Below are 13159 nucleotides of genomic sequence, written 5' to 3'. Positions count from 1 at the left end.
AGAGACTGGTGAGGCCACACCCACACACCTAAACTGACAATGATTCTCAGTGTTTAAGGCATTAACAAATCCCAGCACTACCAAACTGCCCCTGCTGGACACTTGAGGAAGTCCAGTACCTGTCAGCTGTATAAGAGTAAAATGTAAAGTCCTTTAATCTGTTTCTGTGACTCAGGTATGAAGTTTGTAAGTCAGACCTCACGTGTGCTCGAGACTGGACCAGCGATCCCAGAGGACTGAACTGCACCGGCAGCTGCATACCTTATCAACAGGTACCCAGTACTCACCTGTTCACCTGTATCATAGACAGGTGGAGAGGGAGGAAGAGAGGGATAAAGAGTGAAACATTTTAAAGCTAGCTCTTTTCTTTTCTATGTGTAGCTTGAGACACGTGAATTGTTCATTACTGACGGAGGGGGATTAGAAAAGTCATCAGTCAGAATTTCGTCAGCTCATATGAGACAGAAATCTAATAAATATTGGGGGAAAAGTTTACAGAATTGAATAATTAAATAACATTGACTGATGAGAGGTTTGTTCCTGGTCCTCTCCATGTGTGTGTGAAATGAGTGTCATGTTGTGACATTCACAATGATTTCAAACACCAACTACTTTCACCTCCTACAGCCTCACACACACTTCACCTATATCATATAAGAAATATGTCCTGTTTTCAGGAGACTTTGTGAACGACACAGAACTTTTACTAGATCTAGATGGTTCAGTGGTGGATTGGACTGGATTAGATTCATGGATGGATGGATGGGTGGATGGATGGATGGATAAATTGGACTGGATTGCATGGGTCAATGGATGGATGGATGGATGGATAAATTGGATGAATGGACAGATGAATTGGACTGGATTGGATAGATGGATGAATGGGTGGATGGATTGGACTGTATTGGATGGATGGATGGATGGATGGATTGGACTGTATTGGATGGATGGATGGATGGATGGATGGATTGGACTGTATTGGATGGATGGATGGATTGGACTGTATTGGATGGATGGATGGATGGATGGATTGGACTGTATTGGATGGATGGATGGATGGATGGATGGATTTATTGGACTGTATTGGATGGATGGATGGATTTATTGGACTGTATTGGATGGATGGATGGATTGGACTGTATTGGATGGATGGATTTATTGGACTGTATTGGATGGATGGATGGATTGGACTGTATTGGATGGATGGATGGATGGATGGATTGGACTGTATTGGATGGATGGATGGATTTATTGGACTGTATTGGATGGATGGATGGATGGATTTATTGGACTGTATTGGATGGATGGATGGATGGATTGGACTGTATTGGATGGATGGATGGATGGATGGATTTATTGGACTGTATTGGATGGATGGATGGATGGATGGATGGATGGATGGATGGATGGATTTATTGGACTGTATTGGATGGATGGATGGATTGGACTGTATTGGATGGATGGATGGATGGATTTATTGGACTGTATTGGATGGATGGATGGATTTATTGGACTGTATTGGATGGATGGATGGATTTATTGGACTGTATTGGATGGATGGATGGATGGATTGGACTGTATTGGATGGATGGATGGATTTATTGGACTGTATTGGATGGATGGATGGATGGATTTATTGGACTGTATTGGATGGATGGATGGATGGATGGATGGATTGGACTGTATTGGATGGATGGATGGATGGATGGATTTATTGGACTGTATTGGATGGATGGATGGATGGATGGATGGATGGATTGGACTGTATTGGATGGATGGATGGATGGATTAGACTGTATTGGATGGATGGATGGATTTACTGGACTGTATTAGATGGATGGATGGATGGATGGATTTATTGGACTGTATTGGATGGATGGATGGATGGATTGGACTGTATTGGATGGATGGATGGATTGGACTGTATTGGATGGATGGATGGATTTATTGGACTGTATTGGATGGATGGATGGATGGATGGATGGATGGATTGGACTGTATTGGATGGATGGATGGATGGATTAGACTGTATTGGATGGATGGATGGATTTACTGGACTGTATTAGATGGATGGATGGATGGATGGATTTATTGGACTGTATTGGATGGATGGATGGATGGATTGGACTGTATTGGATGGATGGATGGATTTATTGGACTGTATTGGATGGATGGATGGATGGATGGGTTAATTTAAAGGATGAATGTTCAGATTAAAAATGTAATCCAATTCCAAAGTTTATGAAGTGACTATTCTTTACTCAAACACACACACACACACACATACATACACACACACACACATACATACACACACACACACACACACACACACATACACACATACACACACACACACACACACACACACACACACACATACATACACACACACACACACACATACACACATACACACACACACACACACACACATACATACACACACACACACACACACATACACACATACACACACACACACACACACACACACACACACACACATACACACACACACACACACACACAGAGACACAGGGTATATTTCAGCGAGCCTTAGGGTGTGATGTGCATTACAGAAATAGACATTGTAGACACAGTGACAAATATGCCCTGACAGCCAGATGTGCACACACACACACACACACACACACACACACACACACACACAGAGCTAGTTTACTTTTTTCTCTGCATTCACATTACATCACACACACACACACATCAATGTGTGTTCTTCCAGCATAATATTAAAAACCCAGAGGAAGATGATGACGATCTTATTATTAAACCCAAGGTTGTCTCTGAAGCACAGGATGGAGGTTAATTTATTATTTATTTACAGTGTGGGGGCACGATGGGGAACAATTACAACTGATCATCATGAACATCACTACAATCCTGTCCTCCTGTAACCCAAACAATTATAGACTACATGAGACTACAGACTACCTACCATTTATACACAGATCAGCCATAACATTATGACCACTGACAAGTGAAGTGAATAAGACTGATGATCTCCTCATCATGGCACCTGTTAGTGGGTGGGATATATTAGACAGCAAGTCAACATTCTGTCCTCAAAGTTGATGTTAGAAGCAGGAAAAATGGACAAGCGTAAGGATTTGAGCTTTGAGTTTGATGAAGGGACAAATTGTGATGGCTAGACCACTGGATCAGAACATCTCCAAAACTGCAGCTCTTGTGGGGTGTTCCCGGTCTACAGTGGTCAGTATCTATCAAAAGTGGTCCAAGGAAGGAACAGTGGTGGACTGGAGACAGGGTCATGGACGGTCAAGGCTCATTGATGCACGTGGGGAGTGAAGGCTGGACCGTGTGATCCGATCCAACAGATGAGTTACTGTTGCTCAGATTGCTGAAGAAGTTAATGCTGGTTCTGATAGAAAGGGGTCAGAATACACAGTGCAGGACCGGTCAGCAAAAGGGGGACCGACACTATATTAGGCAGGTGGTCATAATGTTATGGCTGGTGTGAATTCTGTCACAGTCTTCAGCTTTATATAAAAAAAAAAAATTCCTGTGCCAGAAATATTAACCAACAACAGAATCTCTAATCACATCAGAAAATATTTCAGTTTAATCATATTTAAAGTGCTTCACGGTGGAGGTGCTTAATATACATTAATATGCCTTATATATTAATTATTATAATTACATTAATATAATATACATTACATTCATCCCTACACCCAGAGCTCATGAAGTGATTTGATGCTAGCTAAAACTTGTTCAATAGTTTATCTGATCATTTTAATAAACTGCTTATGGAACATTATGTTAGATAAGTTTGTACAGTATTAGTGTGTGTGTGTGTGTGTGTGTGTGTGTATTGTGCAGATGTACCAGCATGGCCGAGATCTCTGCGAGAGCTTCTGGGGCGATGCCTTTATGATGGTGGAGGATGAAACCGTGGAGGTCAAAGGTCACGGATGTGGATGTCTGAACCTTGACGCCTCAGACCGAGAGGTCATAGCTGCTCTGAGGATGCAGAAGGATGACCCGGACGAAATGGACACCACCAAACACCACGGACGCACCCTGTGCGCTCACAGAGCAGCCTCGGCACCACAGCACAGGAACCATGACAAGTCATTGTTACACAAGCGCTCGGCTCCATCCGAACACGACCCGGAGGGCAGTGGCAGCGGCTTCTAGGATCTTTGGAAAGTTGTAGATCATGAATCAGGGTGCATTGGTCAGATGTTCTGGACGATCTAGCGTCCAGTTCTGGGAGCACAGAATCTAACATAACGTCTCATGCTAGTTTGTTCTAGAGCACTGTTACTTCATACACCTGTGTTTTAGGTCATGTGTCCAGATTTCCACACAGCATTTCATTTCAGTGGTATTCACATCTTCACACCATCTACACACACTTACAGCAGTATCTATGCTATATGTACAAATGTATGTGCACCCCTGACCATCACAACTATATGTGGGTCTTCCCTAAACTATTGTCTGAGGCTGTAGCTTTACAATTTCCTCTCAATGGAGCTAAAAGGCTCAAACCCTGCTCTAGCATGACCATGTCTCTGTACACAAAGCTCCTGAGCTCCATGAAGACATGGTGTGGAGGTGAAGGTTGATGAAGGTGGAAGATCTGGAGTGTCCAGCACAGAGCCCTGACTCTGACTCAACCCCCACTGGGATGAAGTGGAACTGGAGTCTCATCAACATCCCAACATCAGAGACTGATCTCACTGATGATCTTGTAACTGATTGAACACAAATCCACACAGACACACTGCAACATCTAGTTATTATCATAAAAGCAAACAGGGGAATAAATCTGGAATGAGATATGGGTGTGATGGTGGGGGGTGCACATACTTTTGGCTATGTAGAGTGTTTATATTACACATAAGTACACACTAGGATACGTCTACTGCTTCTTGGTTCTCCAGGTGAAACACAGCTAGCTCATAATGTACCTGAGACCAGATGATGTTTGTGTTTGTTTTCCAATGAAACTCTACTGTCTATCCATCAAGGTGCCAAAATCAGGCACCTGACCAAATGATATCGATTAAATAAAGTTACTCAGCAATTTAATTGACAGAAAAAGAATAAAAGTGAAGAGACAGTGAACACTTCATGTGTCTTTCTCTATTTTAGCAATAACTAGCATAAGAACTTTACAAACGTGACGATTATTAGCAGAAAATCTTCTGACAGAAATTTCATGTTCTCAACATCCATCTCCATTTTACCTGACATTTTGTTATTAGCATTTACACCAATCAGGCATAACATTATGACCGCTGACAGGTAAAGTGAATAAGACTGATGATCTCCTCATCATGGCACCTGTTAGTGGGTGGGATATATTAGAGCAGCAAGTCAACATTTTGTCCTCAAAGTTGATGTGTTAGAAGCAGGAAAAATGGACAAGTGTAAGGATTTGACCTTTGAGTTTGACGAAGGGCCAAATTGTGATGGCTAGACCACTGGATCAGAACATCTCCAAAACTGCAGCTCTTGTGGGGTGTTCCCGGTCTGCAGTGGTCAGTATCTATCAAAAGTGGTCCAAGGAAGGTGGTGAACCAGAGACAGGGTCATGGACGGTCAAGGCTCATTGATGTACGTGGGGAGAGAAGGCTGACCCGTGTGATCCGATCCAACAGACGAGCTACTGTTGCTCAAACTGCTGAAGTTAATGCTGGTTCTGATAGAAAGGGGTCAGAATACACAGTGCAGGACGGGTCAGCAAGACGGGGACCGACAGAATATTAGGCAGGTGGTCATAATGTTGTGCCTGATGGGTCTAGAGCAAACAAGTGGTGTGTAAACAGTCATGTAATTCTCTGACGCTTTCTACGTCACTACGTCATCAGACCCTCAGACTCTGAACATTAGTCACTAACCAGTGGGAGGATAAATCTGATCATATCGTATTCACAGGTACTGTCAAATATCAAAGTGCAGAATATCATTTCAGAATCATATTGTGATTCTGAGGAACCGAAAAATACTAAGTTTACATTTTTGGCATTTAGCAGACGCCCTTATCCAGAGCAACTTACATTTTTATACAACTGAGAAACTGAGGCCTTGCTCAGGGGCCCAGCAGTGGCGGCTTGGTGGACCTGGGATTCAAACTCACAACCTTCTGATTAGTGGTCCAGCGCTCCAAATAGTTCACGGGATCCGAATTGTGGGGAATCATAGCAGACTGAGTGAATGGGCTTTGAAAATGATTTGATTCCTCATTGCCTTATGAGTAGATATCATGTCATATATATCATATACACCCCTACTGATGATATTAAGGATCCTATGGCAGAAAATAACCATCACTCCGGCGCATTAGAATCTTCATTTCAGTAACAAATACAGTGTTATAATGTTATGCCTGCTCGGTGTATATTAGAATAAAAACGCAAAACGGAGCTGAAGATTTTATTTTGACTCTCAGGTTTATATACTAACTTCAGTTGTAGCACAAACATGACACTAGGTGGCAGTGTTGAATCACATTAAGGGGAAAAAAGGCCTAATCATCGTGTCAGGCCTCAGACACACACACACAAACACACATATACACAAACACACACACACAAATACACATATACACAAACACACATATACACAAACACACATACACACAAACACACATATACACAAACACACATATACACAAACATACACACACACACATACACAAACACACACACACACATATACACAAACACACACACACACACACAAATACACAAACACACACACACACACAAACACACATATACACAAACACACACACAAATACACAAACACACACACACTCACACACACACAAATACACAAACACACACACACACACACACACAAATACACAAACACACACACACTCACACACACACAAATACACAAACACACACACACTCACACACACACAAATACACAAACACACACACAAACACACACACACACACAAACACACACACACAAATACACGAATACACAAACACACAAACACACACACACACAAATACACACACACACACACACACAAATACAAGTTTTGTTTCTCCACTAATAAAATCCCAGTTGTGATTTACTATATAACTATTAGACAAGCCCTGTGATGCTAATCTACATGCTAATCACCTTGTAGCTACAGTTCAGAAACAACGAAGGACATTTCGAACATGTCTTGGCTTGTGAAGGTGTAGTGGCTCCTTTATAGCATTTCAGGAAGACATTTAAGGACACTTAAGCTTTTGAAATGTAACCTAATTGTCTAGGTTAAAAAGTGATAGCTGTTCAGACGGTGTTAAGGTATTCTGAGCTAGCTAAGTGTTTATGATGGTGTAGCACATTGTGTTTGTGTCACTGACTGAAAAAATCAGCTCGTCATCGGTCAGAGATTCGGCTAGATGTAAATGCCATTAATTGTAGCTCACTAGCATCATGACTTTGCCCTAGATACATTTGTGTGTCATGCAGGGAATCAGATTTCTTCAAAATGGGGTGTCTTTATGCCGATTTCTGGTACAGAGTTGTACGTTACACATCTGAGGTCTTGGGGAAGTTCTGCACTTTGATATTTGACATTTTCATGGCCTAAGTGTTGGCCCCATGGGGGTTTTCCTCAACACTCGACAGTGTCATTGATTTTAAAGGCAGTTAGCTAGGTCTGGGCCAGACGAGATTCAGACGTCTGCGGCGTAGCTCCGTTCTCACGCTACGGCGGAGCTCGATATATAAAATTAGACGTCTGTGAAAGTCGATACGGAGTGTATCTTATTTTTCTCTTTCTCTGGTTGTAACACCTTCCTGTCCATGAAATCTTCTCGTCCTGTCCATCCTGAGCACACGGTATTCATCTCAAACACTTTTGTCTTCGTTCTGGACATAGACAGCTGGACCTGGAGAAGAACAGAAGAAAAGATCATGGAATAATAAGCCATGTGTAACATGCGTCAGAGTTTGTTAGTCTTTTTGTGTGCTAATGCGTGTTTGAGATCTGAGGGTGGGCGGAATATTCATGGTTAAGCGAGAGAAGGTGGGATGGAAGGACAAGGGTAGGATTTAGAGTGAAATGGAGGTGGGTTGGAGAAAATATGAGGTAAATGGAGAGAGAGAGAGAGAGAGAGAGAGAGAGAGAGAGAGAGAAGAAGAAGAAGGAGGTGGGATGAAAGTGTGACGGAGGTGAGTGGAGAGAGAGAATGTGAGTTGGTCTGAATGTGAGTGGGGAGACTGAGCCCACCATCACCTTCTGTCGTCAGCAGCTGCATCATAGAAGATCCCTCAGTGTGTGTGTGTGTGTATGTGTGTGTGTGTGGCTATATGTGTGTGTAGGCTTCAGAACCCACCTTCTGACGTCTTTCATTGCCTGTAACAAATAACATCTACAACATAGGAAACTGCTTTATGATGTAAATGAGGTCTAATGTAACCTAAACGGGAAGTGGTAACTACAGCTGCTTCCGCTACACAGGAAGTGCTTTCGACTACACACACACATACACGCAGTGGTCGCTCCTCTCAGCCTTTATCTTGACTGCAATTAAACCTCGTCGCTGCTGAATTCTGGGTTCTGACTGGTCAGGAGGTCAGAAGGCGCTGATTAGTTTTGGGTAAGGGCAGCTCTGAGAGTGGCGTTTCCATAGAAACAGCTTATCGATAAGGATTTGTACAGCAGGCACTCCACATGAACGTGTAAATAAATGTGTAATCGTTGATGTGGTGAGGATTTTCCTGTTTATTTAGGGCTCATGGAAGGAGACTCCAGTGTAAGAGCAGTGGATAAGGTTTATCCAGCTCAAGACAGTTCAAGATTTAACTCATTTCTGTGTGTGTGTGTGTGTGTGTGTGTGTGAGTGATGAGACAGATAGTATTGTACAGCAAAACACAACAATATTGTAGGGTTTTAGACACGTCCAGAGCATAATTCAGGCTTATTAACTTAAGTTCCAGTTCTTTAATAAGACTTTATCAGGAAGAAATACAGATTAATTTGATTCTTCCAGAGAGCTCTCAAGTGTGTGTGCGTGTGTGTGTGTGTGTGAAATGTGTGTGTGTGTAGTTCAGCAGGTAGTAGTGTGAAGTGCAACCGGCTCACAGAGAACAAGCTGAAGTGGGAGTGTGTGCTAATTTTCCAAAGGAAAATAAAAAACCCCTTAAAGTGGCATTACGGTGGATGGAAACTGGAGCAGCTCTGCAGATCTGTGGCCAAGTTTGTGATGTCTGTTTGAGTGGTTTTCTGTGTCAGACAAAGAAGAAGAAGAAAAAATGCCTCAGCCAGGCGGTTACAGGTCAAAGGTCAGGTGGACAGCATATGGGCTGCTATACATCGAAATCTGTTTTATCACAGAAAAGAAATAAAGCCTTGGTGAAGGAGGACTGATCACCAGGCTGAAACGAACACACTACTAAACTGTGAGATGTTAACCATCAACACGATCCACTCCAGCAGCTCACAAACCCCTCAGCTTCCACAGATATTGTGTAGATATGTTTATTTTGCTCCATGCACACCAACCCTTCATGAGGTCACTCTACTTTGTTTTTCGCTCAAGAGACCGTTCTGGAAAGTAGCCGAATTTAAACATTTTTACATACAATTCCAGATATTTATAGGATCGGAAAAAAGTGCTGTGGAGGACAGGATTGCAGAAATAGCTTTCCTGAGAGAGAGAGAAAAAAAAAGCCCCGTTGACCTTTTTGTGGAAAGATCCGCTAATGCCTCACAGATTCACTAAATAAAAGCCAACTAAATAAGAAAATACAACCAACTTCAGCTTCCCGAAAGTAAACAAGCTGATTTTCAGAGGTTTTCTCTCTCTCTCTTTTTTTTTTTTTTTTTTTATGAAAAACTCAATTGTTTTTGTATTTGTTACTGAAATGAAGATTCTAATGCGCCGGAGTGATGGTTATTTTCTGCCATAGGATCCTTAATATCATCAGTAGGGGTGTATATGATATATATGACATGATATCTACTCATAAGGCAATGAGGAATCAAATCATTTTCAAAGCCCATTCACTCAGTCTGCTATGATTCCACACAATTCGGATCCCGTGAACTATTTGGAGCGCTGGACCGCTAATCAGAAGGTTGTGAGTTTGAATCCCAGGTCCACCAAGCCGCCACTGCTGGGCCCCTGAGCAAGGCCTCAGTTTCTCAGTTGTATAAAAATGTAAGTTGCTCTGGATAAGGGCGTCTGCTAAATGCCAAAAATGTAAACTTAGTATTTTTCGGTTCCTCAGAATCACAATATGATTCTGAAATGATATTCTGCACTTTGATATTTGACAGTACCTGTGAATACGATATGATCAGATTTATCCTCCCACTGGTTAGTGACTAATGTTCAGAGTCTGAGGGTCTGATGACGTAGTACTGTAGAAATGGGCAAATTTAAAAGCGTCAGAGAATTACATGACTGTTTACACACCACTTGTTTGCTCTAGACCCATCAGGCACAACATTATGACCACCTGCCTAATATTCTGTCGGTCCCCGTCTTGCTGACCCGTCCTGCACTGTGTATTCTGACCCCTTTCTATCAGAACCAGCATTAACTTCAGCAGTTTGAGCAACAGTAGCTCGTCTGTTGGATCGGATCACACGGGTCAGCCTCAATGCATCAGTGAGCCTTGACCGCCCATGACCCTGTCACCGGTTCACCACTGTTCCTTCCTTGGACCACTTTTGATAGATACTGACCACTGCAGACCCGGGAACACCCCACAAGAGCTGCAGTTTTGGAGATGCTCTGATCCAGTGGTCTAGCCATCACAATTTGTCCCTTCATCAAACTCAAAGGTCAAATCCTTACACTTGTCCATTTTTCCTGCTTCTAACACATCAACTTTGAGGACAAAATGTTGACTTGCTGCTCTTATATATCCCACCCACTAACAGGTGCCATGATGAGGAGATCATCAGTCTTCTCACTGCTCACAATGCTATACCTGATCGGTTTATATTGACAATAACTGATCCGTAATTGTTAGTATCTATTAGCAGTTGATAATGGTTTAGATCGGACAGAAGGTGTTGGTTCCTGTTCTAGAACAGCAGCTCTGACAGTAGCTCAGCTTCATCTGCACACAGAGTTATCAGGAGAGTGGCGGTATGCGCCCGGTGATCGTGAGAGAGGGAGGGAGGGGTAGTTAGGGGTTTTTTTAGGTAAGGGGTGAAGAGGGTTATAGAGGATTGTTGGCAGAGATGGATGTGGCACATAGCTTTAGCGGCGATGTTAAATGCACGTGCAGGGAAATGACGGGCCGCTCTGGAATGTCAGAAACGGAGCGCGGGAGCGCGTGGGTGTACGGTGCCGGGAGGGGCCTGTGCGGGCGCGAGCGCGCGGGCTACAAAGGAAGAACAGGGGGATCATCCGCCTTTCAACAAAGATGCGTCAGCTTTCAAATACGCACCAAAAATCCCCACAACGAGCGTCCAGGCGTCCCAGTGCAAATACCAGCTAACCCTGAAGGGGCCAGTGGCGCTCGGGGGGGGGCTGGGGGGGCAAAAATAAAATAAATAAAATATAAATCACCACGTGACCTTTATTTTTCACCCACAAAACAGTACAAGTTTTTTATTTGTACAACCTTCTGTCCATTTTATAGGACATGTGATAACTCCACCCTACAAAATGTCTTCATATTTTCATTTGGAGTGCAGATGGGCACGCGCCAGGGGGGTAAATACCTTTCTCATTGCGCTGTCGATCAGAGAAAGTGTGAGGAAGCGTGAGGAGAGATTGTGGTCTTCTGAGTCTTGAGTTTTATAATCAGAATGACTCACACCAAATTAGCAGTGTGAGGGAATGAAGTGTAATATAATACATTATAATAACATGCTGGATCTGACTCCTCATTTCACAGCTCTCACATCACAGATATCATTTTCTCCTTTTATTTCATTTGATTTTCGCTCCTCAAGTGTGTGTGTGTGTGTGTGTGTTTCTCAGCTTGCCAAATACATATTTAAAACGAATGAATGAACTGATTGACATTTGACTGATGAAACTGAGTCATTGATAAATTACTAAAATGTGTCTGATTAAAGGCTGAAAAGATCACGGTGGCAGGATTTAAGGTGGGAAGTCCAGCATGCATCACTCATTCTCAGAAAACAAGGGTACTAAACCCTAATTATCGCGTGTGAAAGACCCTTATCTTCACTTTGGATCTGAAAGGTTGATAAACGTCTCTTAGGTACAGAAGTGTGTCTTTTATGCAAAAAAAAAAAAAAAGTACTATTCCGTGTCACTAGGATGGCTCCCCTTATCTTTTGCTCAGTGCTAAATGTGTATCTTTCATCTGGAAGAGAGGATGTGGTACAGAAAAGGTGCCTAAGTTGGTTTTTTAATGCTTTCGGGGGAAAAAAGGGTGTACTGAACTGTATTTTTTCCACGTCCCTTGAGTGTATTTAATCAAGGCTACATCTTTAGTGTTTATCTGTAGAGCTGTAAAGGTGTTTTAGGTCCTGAGGTGCACAACATTCATATAAGTATTTGTATAAAGTAAGTATACTTTATACAAGTATTTTATAAATAAATCATACCCTTGGTGTAGTTTATGCTTGATGGTGACACTATAAGTGACCGTGTGTTTTTGTTTATTTCAGCTTTGACTCAAAGGTGTAAACAGGTGAAGTGTTTCCGTTCTCCACACTGAGTGAATATTTATATATATATATATATATATATATATATTTTTTTTTTTTTAAAAAAAGCCCCACTGAGGTAGTGTTTTGATGGAAAAAGGTTGATATTCGGCGTTTTCCAGCCCCCCTACACGGATCTGCTCCTCGCCTATGCGCTTATTGGAGAGAAACGAAACCAAGCAGCACGTGGGCGGCGGATTTTCGCGCAAACACTTCCCAGCTGTGACGTATGAAGCACTAAAAATGCCCAAATATGGACATGCTAGTTTACGTAGATAGGAAAGACCTTAACGCCCATACCCTGGCTCGATCAATAACGGGGCGAGTCTGAGATTTAGAGACAGAACAGCATGATTGTTAAATATGGAAATTAAAGAGAGAGAGAGAAAAAAAAACACCGCGGTGTTGGTCATGGAAATGTCTGTGAAAATGGTCGAGTGTAAACAGAATCGGTTACATAACAACCGGAAGTTCATCTCATTTAGGTCAAGGTTCATAAATATTGA

At 42.3% G+C, this 13159-nt stretch overlaps 1 protein-coding gene across 2 annotated transcripts in view; it reads left to right on the top strand.

Moving 5' to 3' along the window:
* Positions 1-5118, top strand: part of rtbdn (retbindin) — a 6243-nt gene extending 1125 nt beyond the window's left edge. For both annotated transcript variants that reach the window (XM_058404504.1, XM_058404503.1), the window contains exons 4-6: positions 1-8; positions 176-272; positions 3865-5118. The exon at positions 1-8 is cut by the window's left edge and continues 121 nt beyond it. In XM_058404504.1, the coding sequence (XP_058260487.1) occupies positions 1-8; positions 176-272; positions 3865-4182 (423 nt within the window). In that variant the 3' untranslated portion in view covers positions 4183-5118. The remainder of the gene's footprint in view (positions 9-175; positions 273-3864) is intronic.
* The last annotated feature ends 8041 nt before the right edge of the window (positions 5119-13159 follow it).

This window comes from Hemibagrus wyckioides, linkage group LG12, assembly GCF_019097595.1.
Source record: "Hemibagrus wyckioides isolate EC202008001 linkage group LG12, SWU_Hwy_1.0, whole genome shotgun sequence".
Classification (NCBI taxonomy): Eukaryota; Metazoa; Chordata; class Actinopteri; order Siluriformes; family Bagridae; genus Hemibagrus; species Hemibagrus wyckioides.
Note: the sequence above shows the minus strand (reverse complement) of the source record. Positions and strands in the feature narration are given on the sequence as shown.